The sequence below is a fragment of the Aristolochia californica genome, unplaced genomic scaffold, assembly GCF_029961685.1.
Source record: "Aristolochia californica isolate CCGP_79_NKW_82.1479 unplaced genomic scaffold, dmAriCali1.0.hap1 SCAF_4, whole genome shotgun sequence".
Classification (NCBI taxonomy): Eukaryota; Viridiplantae; Streptophyta; class Magnoliopsida; order Piperales; family Aristolochiaceae; genus Aristolochia; species Aristolochia californica.
Window position 1 is genome coordinate 39,377,415 of NW_027182103.1, and position 21,026 is coordinate 39,398,440.

Consider the following 21,026-nt stretch of genomic DNA (forward strand, 5'->3'; position numbering starts at 1 on the left):
AAGACATAAAAAACACCCAACTTGCCACTTATAAATGATAGGATTTTAGATGTAACGGGTTTAGTGAGAATATCAGCTACTTGCTCTTGAGATGACACATGTTTGAGAGAGATTATTCCTGCTTGAAACTTCTCTCGTATAAAATGACAATCCACCTCTATATGTTTAGTTCTTTCATGAAAAACTGGATTTAAAGTAATATGAATGGCTGCTTGATTATCACAATGCAGACCCATGGACCCTTTTTTATAAAAACCTAGTTGGGTAAGAAGGGTCCTAACCTATAAAAGTTCACTAACGGTATGGGCCATATCTCTGTATTCGGCTTCGGCGCTGGATCTTGCAACCACATTTTGTTTCTTACTTTTCCATGTAACCAAGTTTCCTTCAACCAGAGTACAATATCCTGATGTAGATTTTCTATCGTCAGGTGATCCAACCCAATCTGCATCTGAGAAGCCTTCTATGTTGAAGTGCCCATGTTTTTTATACATCAATCCTCTTCCTGGAGCTCCTTTTAGGTAACGTAATATTCTCTCTAAAGCCTGTCAGTGGGTAATTTGTGGTTTGTGCATGAATTGACTCACCACACTTACAACATATGATGTCTGGCCTAGTTACCGTGAGATAAATCAGTTTTCCCACGAGTCTTTGATATTTGCTAATATCAATATCTTTTTCATTTGTGGCACATAATTTTACATTTGTATCCATATGTGTGTCAGCTGGTCTACAACCCTTCATTCTTGTTTCTTCAAGGAGATCCAAGACATATTTCCTTTGAGATAATATTATCCCATGTTTGGATTGAAGAACTTCTATACCCAAAAAATATTTAAGCATACCAAGGTCTTTAGTCTTGAATTCCTGACATATCATCTTCTTCACCTCTTGTATGCTGAAAGCATCATCACCGGTTTAGATAATATCATCCACATATACGACCAATAATATTTTCCCTTTTACCGTATCTTTATAATATATGGAATGATCAACTGAGCACTGATGAAAACCAAACTGTAGAAGTGTTTGACTAAATTTATCAAACCACGCCCGAAGGGATTGCTTAAGCCCATATAAAGAGTTTTTTTAACCGGCATATTGACTCCCCCTCAACCACATAACCAGGTGGTTGGACCATATAAATTTCCTCACTTATATCACCATTTAAAAAAGCATTTTTAACATCCAATTGATAGACGGGCCATGATGAGTTAACAGCAATAGACAAGATGATGTGTATCGAATTCAATTTTGCAACAGGAGAGAAGGTCTCCTCATAATCTATCCCATAGCACTGCGTATAGCCCTTAGCAACGAGTCGAGCTTTAAGACGAGCAACCGATCCATCCGGATTATGTTTTACCGAAAAAACCCATCTACAACCAACCGGTCTTTTACCTTTCGGGAGTGATGTTAAGGACCAGGTTTGATTTTCGTATAAGGCGTGCATTTCTTCATCCATAGCAGCCTTCCATCCTGGATGCCTCAGAGCCTCCTGATACGACTGTGGAATTGAAGTAGAAGAAAGAGACGCAAGGAACTGAAAACACTCGGAAGACAAGCGATGGTGAGACATAAAATTTGAAATAGGATGCGAAGTAGTACAAGAACGACGTTCCTTTCTTAAAGCAATAAGCCAACTATCAAATTCAGGCTCATACATAGGAGGAAAAGGACTTACCTCTGGTGGATCCGACAACTCCACAGGTGAAGGTACGGCAGGTGCATCGGGGGATGGGTTAACTTCAAGATTAAAAGGCACAAGCGGACAAGGAGTAGTAGAAGGACAAGTCCCTCCTGGAGGAGCATCATGGGAGGAGTAGAAGGAGGTGTCCTCAAAGAAAGTTACATCCCTAGAGATAAACATCCTCTGAAAGGTAGGATTGTAACAGACATAACCTTTCTAGGTTCGAGAGTACCCAAAAAAAATGCACCTCATAGACCGAGGATCAAGTTTATTTTTATGTGGGGATGTAACATGAACAAAACACGTACATCCAAAAACTTTCAAAGGAAGAGACAAAAAATCTTCACCATTAAATAACATAGAGTAAGGAGTTTTATGATGAAAGACTGATGAAGGTAACCTATTAATAAGAAAACATGCTGTAAGTATAACATGAGGCCAATGGAAATAGGGTACCTTCATGGAGTAGAGGAGGCCCCGAGCAACTTCAAGAAGATGACGATTCTTCCTTTCAACAACACCATTTTGTTGAGGAGTATAGGCACATGATGTTTGATGAATAAGCCCATTACTCTCACAAAATGATTTGAATTCATGAGATATGTATTCCTTAGCATTATCAGATCTAAGGATTTGAATTTTCTTCCCAAATTGTGTCAAGACCATAGCATGAAAATTTTTAAACAAAGGAAGAATTTATGAACGCTCTTTAAATAAATATAACCAAGCTACTCGAGTAAAATCATCAACAAAAATGACAAAATATTTAACTTGGGAAATATTTGAGACACATAACGGTCCCCATACATCAGAATGTATTAGCTCAAAAGGAGCAGTACTTGTAGTTGTAAGATGAGGAGAATATGTACTCCTAATATGTTTACTTAATTGACAAACCTCACAACTGAATTAGAAAGTTCTTTTAAGGACAGAAGCAAAGAACGAAGTGAAGGGTAGACGGATGACCAAGTCGGTTGTGTCAAAATTGGGCCTCGGATGTAGTGGATGATAATGCAGCTAATGGTGGAAGAGTGAAGTAGTACAAGCCCCCCTTTTCATGGCCGCCACCAATCACCTGCTTCGTAGTGAGATCCTGAAATATACAAGAAGACGGTGAGAAGGTGATAGATCAATTTAAATGTTTGGTTAATTGACTAACCGAGAGCAAATTTAAAGAAAATTAAGGGATAAACAAAACATCCTGAAGGGGAATAGATGAGGTAAGAGAGGAGGGACCTTTGCCAAGGACCTTGGTTTGGGTACCATTAGCAACAGTAACGAATTTCTGAGGATAACAAGGAGACAAGGACTGCAAAGTGTTTGTTACCTGATAGATGTTCGGAGGCCTTGGAGTTGATGATCCAAGAGGAAGAGGAAGAAGAGGAAGAAAGCATACCTGAGGCAATAGTAGTGGCAGCAGTAGATGATGAGGGAATAAATGATTCCATGAAGGACTTCATTTTCTGAAATGCAACTTAGTCTTTAGCAGTAAGAGTCACATTTTCGGAGGATGATTCAACCTTATCTTCTTCTTGTTTCTCAATGCTAACAGAGACTGGGTTAGCCATGGCCCAATCAGGCTTGCCATGAAGTTTCCAGCATGTTGCCACAAGGTGGTTCTGATCACCATAGTAAGTGCAAATTCGAGGCTCAGTACGGAAAGAATTCGGACCCGTTCTACCACCTCTATTTTTCAGCCCTTCTCATAGTTCGACCCCTCTCATATTTCTGCCCCGTTCTCAGTATGAGGAAGATGTACCCCGATTGCCGGAGAACATCGCCGATGGGGCATCAATAGGAGGAGGGGATGGATCCGGTATCCGAAGTAATGTAGCATTAATGTCATCGAAGGATGGAAGAGCCGAAGAACTTAGAAGCTGAGTTTTGGCAACCTCAAGGTAAGGTTTAATATTCGATAAGCAAATGACTGCTGCCAAAGCTTCTCGTTGTTGTTCTTGAATGGCAATATCAATGGAGTATGGCTGAGCTAGTTTCCATTCTTGGGGAAGGCCTCGAAACCGTGCTAAAAATTCGTGAATATTATCTCCATGTCTTGTATGCAGCATATTTTGTAAGACATCATATATTTTTTGTAATGACGCAGAACTTGAGTAAAGCTTAGCACAAGTGTCCCATATGTCCTTGGCGGTTTCCTAGTGGACCACATTGTTGGCCACATGCTCTTCCATGCTATTGATGAGCCAACTTATCGCTATGTTATCATGCTTAACCCACTTGTGGTAAATCTCATCTTCTTCAACAATCGGAGGAAATTTAATAACGTGGCTTAAGATGTCACAAGTAATAAGAACCCTCCGAACCAATTGTGACCAGCTCATGTAATTGGAGAGACCTCTAAGTGGAATTGTAGTAATACGGAGTATATCACTCTTATTATTGTTGTGTCCACTCTCCATGATGAGGCAAATCAAATGTGGAGGTCAAGGGAAGGGGCCTTCTTCCAAGAACAATTACTCAATGTAATTTGAAGAACCCGTGGACCAAATCAGTCACCAAAAAAAGAGAACAAGAACTAGTTTCTTTCACGAGAGCAAACACCAAATTATCAACAAATTTGTGCCTTTAGTAAGTGAGAATAACATCTCGCCATCACTCAACTCCTCTTGTATTCTTAAAAATAAAGAGAAGAAGGTAAATGCAACCGATTAGGCCTTAATCCAAACTCCAACACAAACCTAGAGATAGAGAAAATATTTAGAGAAGATTTAAAGGCAAATCAAGATACTTGGAAGAAATTTATCTTCAACTCATAGGATACTTCAACGTAAAAAAAAAATTCAATTGTTGAAGTTCAAAAGGAACTACAAAGGGTAAATGGCTGCTGGAATTTCACCAAACATATAGTGGGCATCCAACAACATAACACAAACCCATGAACAACATTAAGTAGGAGAAGTTACAGCAATATGTGCTGGAATTCTACCTCAAATGAGATTGATCCAAGTTACATAAAGGTAATTGAATCTCAGCCATCAATCTTAATAAGATGCAAACAGCAAATGATTTTGATCATGTTTGGAATTGATTTACAAGAAGATCAAGATTATAACATCAATTTAGTCATAAAAATAAATCTTCACAACATATAAAGATTTATCTTGACTTGATGTGATTCAAAGTTCAAGAAGTAGAAAAAACAGTAAAGAGGAGTATGTAAATAAGGAAAGGAAATAAAATGTAAATAAGAAGAGAATGAACTTATCTCTTTATGACTGAACTTCTTCTTTTACAACTTCTTGAACAAATTCCATAATAACTTCATCAAGAGAGATCCTAAACTTCTTGCTCTAATACCATTTGGAATTTAGGATCTCATTAAAGGAACTTTAGATCAACGAGGAAGAAGAAGAAGAAGAAGAAGAGAAAAGGAGAGGAGAAGAAGAAGGACGTGGAAGGAGAGAGTTTGGATTAAGGGAAAAGAGGTTTGCGTCAAAGTGAAAATGAGGGCTGGACGAATTTGTAGAAAGAGAGGAGAGTGCTTCAATGCTCTACCTCTTAGCCAATGCCTTTATTTATAGTCTTTACAATGCCCTTAGGGCTACAACTTGTTGAAATAAAAGACATAAAAAGAACACATATTTACACCTCTATGCCATCTTTAAGTGAAGTATCATAATTCACACATGTGCAACTCCTTTGACGTCTGAGTTTTTTGCCTTGAGCTTGTGGGCTTGATCCCATCTTCCAACAACATCTAAGTGATCCACCTACATGAGCAACTATTGTCGGGTGTCGTTGGGTTTATACTATCAAATATAATGCTGATGGCTCTATTGAACGGTACAAAGCTCGGTTGGTAGCAAAGAGGTATACACAAACTTTTGTAGTTGATATCTTTGAGACATTCTTTCCTATGGCCCAACTTACTTCAGTACGTATCTTAATATTTGTGGTTGTTAATAAAGGGTTGGCCTCTCTTTCAGCTTGACGTGAAGAATGCCTTTCTATATGGTGATCTACATGAGGAAGTGTATATGGAGTAACCTCCAGGGTATGTTACTCAGGGGGAGATATGAAAGGTGTGTAAACTGGAGAAGGCTATTTATGGACTTAAACATAGTCCACGGGCCTGGTTTGAAAAGTTTAGTGATGTGGTACTATAGTTTGGGTTCTATAGGAGCCATTGTGATTATTTTATGTTCCTACTTAAAAGGAAGACTGGTATGGTGGTTTTGGTTGTCTATGTAGATGACATTGTGTTATCTGGTGATGATCTTGATGGTATTACAGAAGTTAAACAATATTTGACCACACATTTTCAAACAAAGGATTTGGGCTCTCTCAAGTACTTCCTTAGCATTGAAGTCGTTCATAGCAAGCGAGGTATTGTTATTTATCAGAGAAAATATATATTGTATATGTTACAAGAGTATGGTTTGTTAGGTGTTAAACTCATAGACACCCCCATGGAAGTTAATCATAGTCTACATGACACCCGGGGTCCTACACTCAAGGATAGATCTCAATACTGATGGTTAGTAGGTAAACTGATCTATGCTATAGTTACTTGGCCGGATATCTCATTTGTTGTGGGAGTTGTGAGTCAGTTCATGGAAAATCCTCAGAAAGTCCATTTAGAAGTTGCTCAGAGGATATTGAAGTACTTGAAGGGTGCACTTGGAAAAGGTCTTCTGTATACTCAGAATGAGAAAGTTAATGTACTTGGGTATTCTGATGTCGATTATGTTAGGTGTAAGATGGATAGATGTTCTACGTCAGGCTAGTCCAATGCAAACAATTGTGGCTTGGTCCAGTGCAGAGGCCGAGTATCGAGCAATGACTCATACAGTTAGTGAGATTATGTGGATTAAGTTTGTGCTTTTTGAGTTTGGTTTTACATTACCTGACCCTATGGTTATGAATTGTGATAACCAGGCGGCCATTTTTATTGCCACCAACCCTGTATTCCATGAGAGAATGGAACATATAGAGTTTGACAAACATTTTATTAGAGATGCAGTTATGCAGGGGAATGTGGTAACTCCTTATGTAAAATCTTCAGACTAGTTGGGAGATATATTTACTAAGCCTTTGGGAAGACGTGAATATGTATCCATTAGTGACAAGTTGGGATTGTTTGATATCTACTCTCTAACTTGAGGGGGAATGTTACAATACAAGTCCAGGGTATTTGGTCATTTTCATATTTTCTACATTACGTTTTTCTCTTATAGTATGGTATTAGATAGAGAATGTCTTATTTTATCTCTAGTTAAATTTTCATTCAATTCAGATATGTATTTTAGGAGATGTAATTGTGACTATTAAGGAGTATTTTTGTTTTTTTGTAAATTTTCACTTAAACCCTGATTATAAAGAAGCTGGAAGGGCCTTTTTGGCTTGGATTCCAAGGCAGCGAAGCTGCTCCTCTTCCAAAACTCTTTTTCTTCTATTTTCTCACCAAATCACATTTTTTTTTATGTAGAATTGTCACAATGGCTACGGTGGAACCCAAATTGCATTACTACAGTACTAAATTTCTCTAAACCACACCTTGGGCTCAATTTAAGTCCATAAATGGCCTTCTGTAGTTTACATACTTTCCCTGGCTCCCCCTGAGTAACATACCCAGGATGTTGCTCTATATAAACTTCTTCATTTAAATCTCCATACAAGAAGGTATTTTTCACATCAAACTGAAAAGAGGCCAACCTTTATTAACTGCTTCAGAGATTAAGATACGTACCGAAGTAAGTCAGGCTACAGGAGAGAATGTATCAAACACAACAACACAGAAGGTCTGTGGATATTCCTTTGCTACCAATCGGGCCTTGTGTCGTTCAATAGATCCATCGGCGTTATATTTTATTGTATAACTCAACGACACCTCACAATAGTAGCTCCTATCGGACGATCACATAGACTCCAAGTTCCTCGAGACAACAAAGCAATCATCTCATCATCCTTTGCTCGTTTCTACTTTGGTGAACACAAAGCATCCTACACTAAATGGGGCATAGTAGAAGTAGACAAGGATGTAACAAAGGATTTAAAGGAAGAGGGCAAAAAGTCAAGAGAAACATATTGAGAGATAGGATGAGAAGTGCAATACCGTTTACCTTTTTGCAGACTAATAGGCAAGTCTAAATTTGATAGAACAGATCCTCAGGCAAAGAGGAAGACGATGGGGCATGAGAATGTAGCTTTGTAGGCTTATCTGTTGGAGGCACTATTGCAACATGAGAACGACGGCTATAGACATGTAGAATTGGAAATGAAGGTGGGATATCTAGAACAACAATTGGAACTGGACTATTTGAAGAAGACTGAAGAAATAGAAATCTCACTAGAGGACTCAAATTCCGAGGTATGTTCAAAGAAGGTCACATTAGTTGACACATGTCTTTCGATGAACTAGGTCATAGAATTTGTACCCTTTTTGTCAACGAGAGTACCCTTGAAAGACACATTTGATTGACCGAGGTGACTACTTATCAACTGAAGCTCCAAACATGTGGACAAAGCAAGTACAACAAAAAACATGAGGTACCACATCAAATTGTTTACAATGTAGTTTTAAAACTTGGAAAGGAACCTGACCATTTAAAACAGAGGAGGGCATATGATTAATTAAGAAACAAGAAGTTAAAATAGCATCCACCCCAAAACGACTTTCAAACGTTCATGTATAGTAATAGTGCCCAAGTAACCTCAAGAAGATGTTTGATGGATAATACCATGGGAGACACAAAAATTTGAAAACTTATGATTAAGATATTCCAACCATTATTTGTACAAAGCTCATGAACACAAACACCAAATTAATTTTTTATTTCACTAAAAAGATTCAGGAATACATCAAAGACTTTGGATTTCTCCCATAAGAGATATTCCCAAGTTACTCGACTAAAATCATTAATAAATGGCACATAATACTTAAAACCAAATAGACTAGGAATCCGACATGGACCCCATACATCAAAATGAATTAACTCAAACATTTTGGTGCTATGACTAGAACTAACTGGTAAATTGCATTGATGATGCTTCCCAATTGACATGACTCACAATCAAATGAGATATATGTTAGCAATGAAAGAAAAGACTGACGCAGTTTAACTGGTGACGTATGTCCCAAGTGTAGATGCCATAAGTAGGATGAATCAATAGTAGAGAGTACTATAGCTCAAGAAACAGATACATCATCTAGCATATAGAGTCATCCCTTCTCATGTTCAGAACCAATCGTCTTATTCGTCTGCAAGTCCTGGAAAACACTAGTAGGATTAAAAGTTACGAAACAATTTAAAGATTTAGTAATGTAACTCACAGACAAGAGATTAACAGGAAACTTAGGAACAATTAGAATAGTCTAAGGATATCTGTGGGGTAGTGTGAACAGTACCCTTCCCCTGAGGCATACTTGTACTCGCTATTGTGGTACTTGCTGATGATGAAGGATAAGCCTCTACAATTGGAGTAATAGATGATGTAGTCAATTGGCTCAGTCGCTGTACTAATTGCTGAATTTCTTCAAAAGAACCATTGTGAGAAGAGCCGTCTTGTTCTCTGACTATAGAATTCGTCCAGACAGGTTTACTAAATTTCTCGCAACATTTTTCAGAAATATGGTGTTGAAGAGAAGATCTGGAAGCCTCTTATATGACTCTCATAGTAAGCAATCTCACTGAGCTAGAATTAACATGGTATCATAGCAGGTTCTGTGAGTTGACATGGTCAACCCACAGAGATAATGTGATCCTTTTCTGATCTATCATCTTTAGTAGTTTAGGTTCGTATTCTATTTGTTTTATCTTTTTAGTTTAAATACTCATTGTTTTCTTGGTGTTCGCACCTCCATACTGAGCTTTTCATATTGCAAATTATATATTGACGGAAAGATAATCAAGTCTACTTTCCAAGGAAAAACGAATTTTGGTAATAAGAGTTTTCTACAAAGATAAATCAATATTTGAAGCAGTCAGACTGCAAGAGAGGTTCGAGCAGCTGTAGAAATCTTCAACTTTCGAACCATTTTATGCTATCAAGAACGAGAATTTATACAGAGAATTATATATCGAAAGAAATATCTGTAAGTCTTTTTTACATATTCAACCAATTCTCAATCTGAATTTTTTATATGTGGATATTTATCTTGAAAAAGTCAATGGTCATGCTGGCAAAAGGAGAAAGAGTACTTAGTTCAATCAGATTGCAGAGACCGAAATTTATTAGATTATTTATCTCAAAAGAAGTATATTTTATGAAGAGAAGTTATACTTAGATAAAAGGTATTTAAGTTTAGTTTTAGAAGGAGAAAATTTCATGTCAATCAAATCTATATTTAAGGATATATCCGCATTGGAAGAATCAAAGGTCATGTTGGTATCCTGTTGCATTCAAAAATCCGAATTTAAGCCAAATTTTTTGTGCCACTTTTTGAGTTGTTATTGATCAACAAAATCATAAAAATATATCACTTACCCCTTTTTGTCAGTTACCTTTCTCCTACCATCCTTATTTGACTCTTGTTTAGCCCCTTTGACCAACATTTTTGGTGTGTTGCTTATGTTGGTCATTTTTATATATATGGGTGTTTTTAAGACCATTGAGACTTTTTATTGGTACCCTTGGTTTTTTTATCGTTGTCTTGTGAATGACAGGCATTACCCACTTTAGTGATTATTGTCACTATTTTTGTTCGAACTCCTTTGAGGTTGGTTTTGACTTATGTTTTATCACCCATTTTTTCCTTTTAAGAGTCTATGTCCAGTTTCATACTTTTCCTTGGGACACCGTGATGGAGGAGATTATTACTACATCTATGTTATTTGTTTCAAACTGAGATCAATGCCATTACCTCTCAACTTGAAGGGGAGAAGTAGAAGAATAAGTACAAGAAAGAGGTATTTTATTCCATATGTTGTGGTAATTTTTATGGAAAAGAGAAAAAATTAATTGACTTTATATAATTTGAGTACGTGGACCCCTATTTATAATAGAGGAAAGTAGTAGAGTCCAATTACAATTAAACTACCCTTGTCCTAAGAATAATTAATTACCTTTTAGATAGAATGGGTTTTGGGACTTGGTGGAAATTTTGGATGAGAAGTTGTATCTCTACTGCATCATATTCTGTCCTAGTAAATGGGAAGCCCTGCGGTTACTTCAAAGCCACAAGAGGAATCAGACAAGGTGACCCACTATCCCCTTTTCTCTTCACTCTCATTGGGGAACATCTTGCTTCTATGGTCCGGTTTACCAAAAGAACGGGTTGGCTTAATTTGGTCTCAGATGACCCAAGCCAAGATATTCCGTTATTGCAGTATGCTGATGATACTATACTATTTTCTTCGGAGAAGGTACCTTGAGTCAGATCTCCCACTTGAAAGCTCTGCTTAACCTTTTTGAGCTGTCTTCTGGACAAAATGTAAGTTGGGCTAAATCATCTATTTTGGGCTTCAATATTGATCATTCGGTTCTAAATTCCATGACTAATTATTTGGTTGTAAAGTTGTCTCCCCTCCGGGCACGTATTTGGGACTTCCTCTTTCCCCTGTCTTGCCTTCAAAATCTGCTTGGCACCCAGTCATTGAGCATCTTGAAGGTAGACTTGCCTCCTGGAGAGGAAAGTTCTTGTTCAAAGCTGGTAAATTTACTCTTATTAAGTCTTTCTACATGGTATACCGTCTTATTTTCTGTCTTTGTACTGTTGCCCTGCCTCTGTCAGAAATAGAATTGAGTTCTTAAAAAGAAGATTTTTATGGGGTGGGCAAAATGGTGAAAGAAAATACTGCCTAGTGAAATGGGTTGATGTTTGCAAACCTCTTGTTGAGGGTGGTTTTGGGATTCGCGACATTGCAACAACAAACTTTGCTTTGCTTTTGAAGTGGATCTGGAAATTTAATATGCACCCGTCGCTGATTTGGAGGAACATAGTGGCGGCAAAAGCAGATAAGTTTTCTGGATGGTGGACAAAAGGAGGAAGGTATAACAAATTATCTTATGTTTGGAAAAAGATAGCACTTTCGTTACCTGTTTTCAAAAACGCCGTCAAGTGCTACATTGGATCTGGCAGTCGGACAAAATTTTGGACAAATTGGTGGGTAGGACCAGCTAGTCTCAATTCTAGCTATGGTCAAATTTTCACTTTTGCCAGCGAATATTTTTGTGGTCAGGCAAAATTCTTGTGAGTGGAATTTAAACCTCCGAAGAGTGTTGACGGAAGTGGAAACCCTAGAAGCCGCTGATCTTGTCACGAGATTATCATCGGGTCGTCTCAGAAATGCTCCAGACACACTGATATGGACTCCATGTCCCAAAGGTGCGTTTTCTACTTCTACTGCCTATCTTGTCACCCATCTGCTATTGCATGCCTCCGAGAGCAAAGTTTTTTATCTGGACAACATGCCAGAACAAAATCCTGACTCCAGATTCGCTAATGCGTCGGGGAACGAATGTTCTGGATCCCCTCTGCCCGTTTTGTCGGACCTCTCTTGAAACCACGGACCATATATTATTACACTGTAATTATGCTCACTCTATTTGGACCAGACTCATCAGCCAAATTGGTCTGCAATACTGTTCATCCCAAAATCTCACATCTACTATTCATACGGTCACAAATGCCCATCTCCCAAGGCTTGGAAAGTTATTAATCTCATGCTGTGTTGGTCACATCGTTTGGGCCTTATGGAAAGAACGGAATAACAAGAAGTTCAATAGAAAATCTCTTCCCGAAAATATTCTAAGCAACAGAATTGTTGGGCAAGTTACATCTTGAATTCTTATGCGAAAAGAATTTAAAAATCTCAAAGGAGTAAACTTACAAGGAAATTGGCATCTTGTTGCGAAAATGTCTCATCTTTCCCGCCCTCCGATTATGCAAACTTGGTCTCTTCCCTCGGTAAGACATTTCAAACTGAATTTCGATGGAAGCGCGTTGGTTGTCCTGGCCCTGCTGGATATGGAGGGGTTATCCATGACGATAAAGGTAACCTTCTCCTCTCTTTTTCCGAACCAATTGGTGAATTGGACTCAACAACAACCGAGCTTTTTGGTTTGTTTAACGGCCTAAATCTTTTTCATCAACGGATGGTAGGCCCTCTCTATGTTGAAGGCGATTCAAAAGTTTCATCAATTGGTGTAAGAAGAAGACATGCAAATCTCCTTGGCAGCATTGAGATCTTTTCAAGGATATATGTAATTTAATTTCTCAATTACAATGTAGTTGGAATTATATTCCTAGATCAGCTAATCACTTAACAGATAATCAGACTAAACTAGGTGTTTTCCTTCAACATTTTGTTGTGGAGGAAGGTTTTGTACAGTAAGGTAAGTATATTTTTTCTCTCAGTAATACATTCACACCTTTTTTCTCAAAAAAAAAAAGTCCTAGCATAATTAAATAACTCAACATAAATAAAAGACTAACATAATTAAAACACCTTTAAACTGAGACTCTCCTGTTAGACCACCTTCTGTGAGACTCTTGTAAGACTCCACCAAATTAATTATGACTCTGTGAGATTGCTTACTGTGAGATTATGTAAGAGGCTTCTAGATCTTCTCTTCAACACTCCCCCTCAAACTGAAGTTATGAATGACAAACATTACCCACTTTAGTGATTATTGTCAATATTTTTGTTTGAAATCCTTTGAGGTTGGTTTAGACTTATGTTTTATCACCCATTTTTACCTTTTGAGAGTGTGTCCAGTTTTGTTCTTATCTATGTTATTTGTTTCAAACTGAGATCATTGCCATTACCTCCCAGTTTGAGAAGGAGAAGTAGAAGAAGAAATACAAAAAAGAGGTATTTTATTCTATATGTTGTAGTAATTTTTATGTGACAAAAATATTCAAGAAAGGGGAGCACTAAAGATGAAGTTTTTGCATCTATGAAGAAATTTTTGTAGTAAAGAAAATTGAAGACCAATAATCATTTTCATTGCAAGCTAGTTATAAACTCCAGTTTGAGGGGGAGTGTTGAAGAGAAGATATGGAAGCCTCTTACATGACTCTCATAGAGCCAGAATTAATATGGTGGAGTCCTATAAGAGTTTCACAACAGGTGGTCTCACAGGAGAGTTTCAATTTAAAGGTATTTTAGTTATGTTAGTCTTCTATTTATGTTGAGTTATTTAATTATGCTAGGATTTATCTTTAAGTGTTAGAGTTTGGGTGTAATTGGGACAAGGGTAGTTTAATTGTAATTGGACTCTACTATTTTCCTCTATTATAAATAGGGGTTCATGTACTCAGATTACATCAAGTCAATGAAGTTTTTTTGTTTTCCATTAATTTAGCATATGGTTTGACCTACCACAGTGAACACATTTTTTATCCCCTTTATCATTCCGACCACGGTCACGGGTAGTGATGGAATGACCCCTACCTCTATTATTACCACCACGAAACTGATTATCAAATCTACCAGTAGAGGGCTGGAGGTTAAAAGCAGTTACATTTGAGAGATTTCCACCAGAGTTATTTTTACTCACTACTGCACCTTTAGCCCGAAGAGCCCTATTAAATGCCTACTCTAGGGTTGTCAAATCTTCATTGGCCAACAATTGAGCTCAAATGGCATCATACTCAGAGCCCAAACCATCTAGAAATCAACTTGATTTTGATTTTCTTTCCTACGAGTGTCTTCAACTTTCACAATAAATGGATGAAATGTGTTGATTTCCTGTAGTACCCCTCTCATCTCAGTGAAGTAATCTGTCACTGATCTACTGCCACGCTTCGTGTTAAAATATCTCACATACAACTTGTTAAAATACAAGTTCAGGGGTATCTTGGTCATTTCTCAGATTTTCAATATTACATTTTTCTCTTATAGTATGGCTATTAGATATAGAATGTCTTATTTTTATCTCTAGTTAAATTTTTATTCAATTTAGACATGTATTTTAGGAGATATGTAATTTTTAGTATTGAAGGGTATTCTTGTCCTGTTGTAAAATTTCACTTAAACTTTGATTATAAAGAAGCAGGAAGGGCCTTTCTGGCTCGGATTCCAAAGCAGCAAAACTGCCTCTCTTCCAAAAATCTATTTTCTCCTCAAATCACCTATTTTTCACAATTGATAGATTCTCGGTAAATTACTTTCCTAAGACAAAATAGATGCTAAGGTAGTCCACATTGCCTTGGCAGTACTACAACTCAAAATCTGGTTATTAAATCATTATTCCATAATGTTGACCAACCAGGTCATCACTAAATTGTCTTCAACTACCCAATCCTTAGTAATAGGTATATGGGGATCATTTATTATATATTTGGCCATCCTTCTGCCCCGCAAATACATCAAAACTAACCATGACCAGTTGACATAATTTGATCCATTCAATTGGATCGTAGTTATCTAAATATGCTGAGAGAATTTCACATTAGAACCCTCATTGATCTTCTGGACAACAACTTGCGTACTGGATTCAGCCATTAAACACCACGAACTACGACAATCCAGTGCAACGATGCGTCAACCAATCAAATGGGAACCTTTTCCTAAAATTCTATGCATGTGCAGTCAAGTTGGCCCCACGATTGAACCAATTAGGACAATCCAGTAGTAATCCCAATCAATTTTCAATGAATAACAATCAACCTCAGCAATCAAGACCAGAAATTGAAGAATAAACAACTCAATTGCATGAAATTTGGGTGACATATGCAAAATTGATGATGATGCAAGCAAGGTAAAGGAAGACTCAGATTGAAGAAATTTCTCAATTTGGGATTATTAAATGACTCAAAATCCCTATAATCTTTCAATTAGTAGTAGTAGCCATGAGCCAAGAGGTTATGGCAGGCAAAAAAAGAAAAAAATGAAGTTTTTATCCTACCAGTTTAGAAATCTTGGAAGATCCTCCAAAAGGTTACTGAAGATTGAGTGAAGAACCACAAAAATGAGAAAAATCTGCCTAAAAAATGCTTAACCTTGCTCTGATACCATGAAAAATCTGATATTTGGGTGAAAAAGAAGAGAAATAAGAGAAAAAGAGCTTGGATAGGAGCAGCTGCTGCTGCCTTGGAGTGCATGCCTCAAAAAGAACCGCCCCTTTTTCTTTTAATCAGGGTTTTAAGTGATTTTAATGTATGTGGGATTATGTCCACTAACACTCCTAACATCCAAGCGTAAATAAATAGACAATGAGTTTTGAGACACGGATAACATATACAAGGTATAATGTAAGGCAAGGACTAGACGTAACGTAATAGATACTTGACTTTGATACCATATTAAAAATGGGTATAGACCTATCACAAAATGACTAACAAAAGCATGGAGATATGTTACAACTCTGGGATTATGTCCATTAACCTTTGTTAATCTCCTCGCTGTTATTTGAACAAAACATAGATATATAATTCATTAACTAATCGTCCTCTTTGTTTTGCAATCTTATTTATTTCTTAATGGAGGTTGCATCCAACTGATATCTTAAATGACTGTATATCAAATGACAGAGAACCTAGATGGTGGAGAGTATTTGTTTGCATTTCGTATGTTGATGGTACTCTTCCGCAGAGAATTCTCTTTTGTTGATGCCATGTATCTTTGGGAGGTAAGCACCAAGTTTGACTTTATGGTTTTATTCATTGCTGAGAACGACATAAAACGCCAAAACTTGTTACTCTTGAAAGGGTTTAAACCATAATATGGTTCTTTGGATGAATGGTTATCAGAAGATGATGATTTTTTTGCAGTTGATGTGGGCCATGGAGTACAATCCTAATATCTTTTCTTTATACGAAGAATCACATGCCAATACTGAGTCAAGTACGTCGAAAAATTATAAACATCTAAAACAGTACGGGAAATTTGAGAGGAAAAATGTACAAACAGGTGGAAGTGGAACAGATCAGCAAGCTGGTCTGTCAGTCTTTCTCATTGCCAGTGTTCTTGAGAACAAGAACAAAAAACTCATGAAGGAGGCAAAAGGGCTGGATGATGTTGTCAAGGTCTTTCTCTCTCTCTGTCTCTCTATCTATTTGTATCTCTCCTAAGAACACATGGCATTAACATACACATATCAACACTACCAGATTTTGAACGATATAACCGGGACAATTGATGCCAAGAAAGCGTGCAATGAGGCATTAAAGCTTCATAAGAGATACTTGAAACAGGCAAGTATTTGGTTATAGATATGCTCAGGTTTTCACTTTTCTCTCAATATTTCAACTTGTTGTATTTTCTCTGTTCCTCATCAGACCAAGAAAGGATAGACGTGGCATTTCTCTTCAAATTCAACTCTTAGAGCTAACTGCAATGGGCACTTAAACGAGGCGTTCTGCAACATCTACTTCTTTTTACTTAAGTGTGTTGTTTATTTCTCTTATTATCTTGAGTTTGAGAAGAAGCCCTGTCAGTGACTGTTTACAACTTTATAGCAGTTGGTGGAAGAAGCCTTGTAAGCTTGTGCTCTGTTACATAATTTGTATTATTTGATTTACTTCTTTTTGTTGCTCATACTTTTTCTTCTTTCCTATTAAAAGGAGAAAGAAAAAGAGTTGCCTCCAGAGCCTTGGAAGGGAAGTGTAAGAGTCAATTATTGTGTTTGAGTTATAATGTATATAAGAGGTGAGATTTGAAGGGGTATTTCTAAAATGCCTTCAATAGTAAACTGGCCTTTATTAATAAAAATAACACATTAGGCTGTATGAGTGATCTAGAAGCAAGGTTGTAAGGCTCAATTTGCCTCAAGAGTCCTACTTATCTTGCACTCCTTGGTAGTTTTGGTGTGATCATGACTGGAATCTCTGGCTAATTCTTCAATTGAAACAAACCTCTTTTAGATTAGTTTTCTTGCATTTGTGTCATCATACAAGTAATAGGAATATCAATTATGTAGGATTTTATGAATAGATTGGAAACAAAATAAGAGATGAGTGACTAACAACTATTTTTTTTTCTAAAGATTCAAATTGGAGCAATAAGTAATTTATTTATTTTATTTATAACATTCTTTAAAAGAAATAAATCAAAATAAATCATCTAAAAATGGTACAAACTCCATAAAATTTTGGCCAAATGGAAAATTTTCTGTTTAGGCTATATCTTTAAATAAATTCTTATTGGCACAAATACACCCTAAAAGTTTGTTCAATCATTCGTATAAAGAGAGTTTTGTCGAAAATTTTGTCGGACGACAAATATATCTTGAATTTTAGGGTGTTCAATATTTATTGAAAAACCGATACACTTTATTGATGTCTCAAGGGCACCTAATATGTTAATTTGTTATCTTATTTGACAATGTAGATTAACACATATTAGTTCTTAACACACATTAATCCATATGATTTACGAGTCCAATTCCAAATTATGACAATCCAATTCAATGATGTGAGGATTAGCTAGAGATTACTTTAACCTTCGAAATGATGTGAAAATATTTTTTTCTTTCACTAAATTTTAAATAAGGTTGATGTGAGAGGTAAGTAACCAGGAACACTACAGGCCCTATTAGTGCCATGTCTATGTAGAAATGTGTTTTCGAGATTCACAAAAAATCTTACCTGAGAAATTATTTGATTACTCTCTCCGCTGCTGCCGCCATGATCGATGAGAATGGAAACATGGATTTGCATAACAACGTTTTATAAAAGAGAAGAGGTAATCTTAATCTGCATGATTCGAAGTTGCGAGGTAGAAGAAGATATTTTTTTCTTTGTCTGTTGCTTGTATCTTGATTGATATATGGAAGGGATTGACAAAATTTTCCGAGAAAGTAGTGGCGACAGTGGACTTATTGCCGCCTTCCCGGCTTTCATCGTCGTTGTCATGTGGTTCCAATTCGATGTCTCCATACTAAACTGCGGATGCCGTCGAAAGGGAGAGGAGATTCACCGGAAGAAATAGTTACGACGATCTAGGGAGTAAATCTGGTCGGTTTGGTTCGATTCGGGAGGGAGATTTGAAATAAGGCGCGGTATTACAACGACAGATCGGTGAAATCAGCTCTGAAAGATGAGAGGAGAGAGGCTAGAAAAATGGAGAGAATGAGAAGTAGTTACCTGCAAATCGCCCAGTGCATTGACACATGGAAGGGAAGGAAATAGCGCTCTCTCGCTCGTCTGAGGTTTCTTCCGCTCGTCAGAAGGGAGCTTTCTCTCGCTCGTCGAAGGGAAGGAGCTCGACATTGTTATAAAATCTAAATATTATTTATGTTGTAAATATTAAAAAAATAATTGGATAAATTGGTAAATCTACTCTTTGGGGGGCCCAAAATCCGAACAGATTTAAATACTAAAACATAATTAGGGTATGAAAGCAAAAGTTGTTAATCATAATCACAGATGCATGATCCTGACCGTCCATTGAATGGGACCTTAGAATTCACATAGGTGAGAAAACATGGAGAGTGAGAGAATTCTAAATAAGGCGGGGAAGTGTCATCAGACGGTTTCACGTTGACCAGTTTCTGTCCCTGTTCCTCTGGCCTCCGACTGGTTGTACGAGGGACCGTCTGTTCGCCGCGCTTTTACAGCAAATTTGCTTCGTTAAGCTTCGGAAGCTGCCCAGAAATAATGCATGGTGGAAACTGGGGAAGCAGGAGGGTAGGCAGTTGGGGAGCTTCGATACCAGTCCCCCCCTCTCTTTTAATCTGAGCCGCGAAGGTCTTCAGCATTGGATGTTGCAAATATCGATTGAACAACCCTCCCGCTGCCTTCGGGTGCCAGTCTGATTCTTGGCTTTAAACCCCATTTTCGATCCTGTTTCTTCCTCCTCCTCTTCCTCATTCTCTCTCCGACGCCCTCGTCTCTCATGAACATCGGCTTTCCTTCACCTCTCCACCTCTTCCTCTACTCGTTCCTCCTCCTGCCCAACGAGCAACTTTAGAGATGTCACCATGTCTGTCAAGTCAGATAATGTAATCAATGATTTGAAAAGTCATTTAGAATCGGATGGTATAGACCTCGGAGATTTGGAGCAACGCGGAGATTCCATTCCTGAAGGTGCCTTGCATGCATGCTTTTCCATCTGATCACATATTCATCACAATTAATTCATCATTCTTGATTTCGATCTTTTCCTAGTAAAATTTCTTAATTTCTTCTTTCTGTTCTTTTTATTCATTCTGCCGGCCGGTAATCCCGTCCTCTCTTTGGCCTCAACTGCGTAAGTTCCAATTTCTTCTGTTTCTTATCGATACTTTTAAGCTGTTAATGCATTTGGGAAATCTTCCAGGGTCGACGCATCGACGAACAAGGTCCCCTTCCGTGGTGGATGGTTTGTGGAACAAGCAACAGATTCTTCCACCTCAGATGACAACAAAGATGAAGGGCCTCTTAAAGGGGCTCAGATACATTTCTCAGATCTTTGGTACGTCAAACAGTAGAACACGCACATATATATAATTTCGTTCCTCCCGGTCGATCGTCTGGCTTCTTTTTTCCATCCGATCTCTCCGCTGAGTCTCTAACTCTTTGAGTTTTGAGTTGATAGATAACAAAGAGCAAGAGATGGAAATTGGTTTTCCGACCGATGTGAAGCACGTCGCCCATATAGGCTGGGACGGCCCCTCTGTAAATGCTCCGAGTTGGGTAAGCTAATTTGGTCTCCATTTCGATCTTTATTGACTTAATTGAGATCACTTTGGATATTTCGAAACTATATCGGAGGTTTTCTCCACTGCATTGTTCTTCAGAATAATTATAGAAGTGAGACTGAGATTCCGTTAAACATAAGTCTTTTCCTTGGGCAGATGAACGAGTTTAGGACGACGACGGATTTTTCCTCGGCGCCTCTTAGTAATGTTGGAGAAGGAAAAGATATGCAATGGTGTGGTTCTTCAGGTCAGTAATTCGAAATTTTCTTTTCATGTGAGAATGGCCCTTTCTTAGAGAAGCTTATGAGCTCAGAGCGGCTATCAACTGGCCGCAGGTGGGAACCAAGAATCGACAGCAAAAGACTTGCCGGAGTTGTCGAAGCCGTCGCGGCGCCAGTATTTGTCGTCTGACTCCCCTTCCCGCGACGGATTAGAGGGGCCAAGGCCATCGCGGCGTCAAGCCAATGGGGAGCACTCCGACGTGCCCAGGCATCCGCGCCGCCGCCAGGGTTCGGGAGCAAGCGGCGGAGGGGCCGGCGATTCTCCAACCAAGGATGCTGCCGCCGGCAGTCAGCATTCTCGCCGGAGAAAGTCCAAAGGTTCCAGCGGGGGGTCTACGAAATCGGGCAGGACCAAGGCGCCCGGGTCCACGTTAACCGATCCGGACGTGAAGAAGGGTGAGCCTTTGCCGTCTCTGACAGCTATAGCTGAGGGCGAAGGGAACTGAATTTGAGAGAGAGAGTTGGTGTAGTTACTTCTGAAAAAAAATCAATTGTATGCTTTTGTCTGTAAAAAACTACCGAGAACAGTG

The 21,026-nt window shown here is 38.1% G+C and overlaps 2 protein-coding genes across 5 annotated transcripts in view; both read left to right on the plus strand.

The window, feature by feature from the left end:
* Window positions 1-17,261, plus strand: part of LOC137962540 (rab GTPase-activating protein 22-like) — a 32,159-nt gene extending 14,898 nt beyond the window's left edge. For 3 of the 4 annotated variants that reach the window (XM_068809458.1, XM_068809457.1, XM_068809456.1), the window contains 3 exons: window positions 16,128-16,225; window positions 16,368-16,622; window positions 16,707-16,808. In XM_068809458.1, coding sequence (XP_068665559.1) covers window positions 16,128-16,225; window positions 16,368-16,622; window positions 16,707-16,808 — 455 coding nt within the window. Of the gene's footprint in view, window positions 1-16,127; window positions 16,226-16,367; window positions 16,623-16,706; window positions 16,809-16,874 lie in introns of those variants that run through there. The other variant, XM_068809459.1, reaches the window with a different exon arrangement.
* A 2,668-nt stretch (window positions 17,262-19,929) lies between these two features.
* Window positions 19,930-20,942, plus strand: LOC137963321 (CRIB domain-containing protein RIC9-like). The gene is made up of 4 exons (XM_068810459.1): window positions 19,930-19,989; window positions 20,113-20,210; window positions 20,372-20,462; window positions 20,551-20,942. The coding sequence occupies exons 1-4, from the start codon at window positions 19,932-19,934 to the stop codon at window positions 20,940-20,942; spliced, it is 639 nt and encodes a 212-aa protein (XP_068666560.1). The 5' UTR covers window positions 19,930-19,931.
* The last annotated feature ends 84 nt before the right edge of the window (window positions 20,943-21,026 follow it).

What these genes read in the sequence shown, in the direction of transcription:
- LOC137963321 (XM_068810459.1), top strand. Translation starts at nt 19,932, where the DNA reads ATGACAACAAAGATGAAGGGCCTCTTAAAGGGGCTCAGATACATTTCT. An exon ending in CTGTAAATGCTCCGAGTTGG is followed by an intron (nt 20,211 to 20,371) that starts GTAAGCTAATTT and finishes TTCCTTGGGCAG; the next exon opens with ATGAACGAGTTTAGGACGAC. An exon ending in GCAATGGTGTGGTTCTTCAG is followed by an intron (nt 20,463 to 20,550) that starts GTCAGTAATTCG and finishes AACTGGCCGCAG; the next exon opens with GTGGGAACCAAGAATCGACA.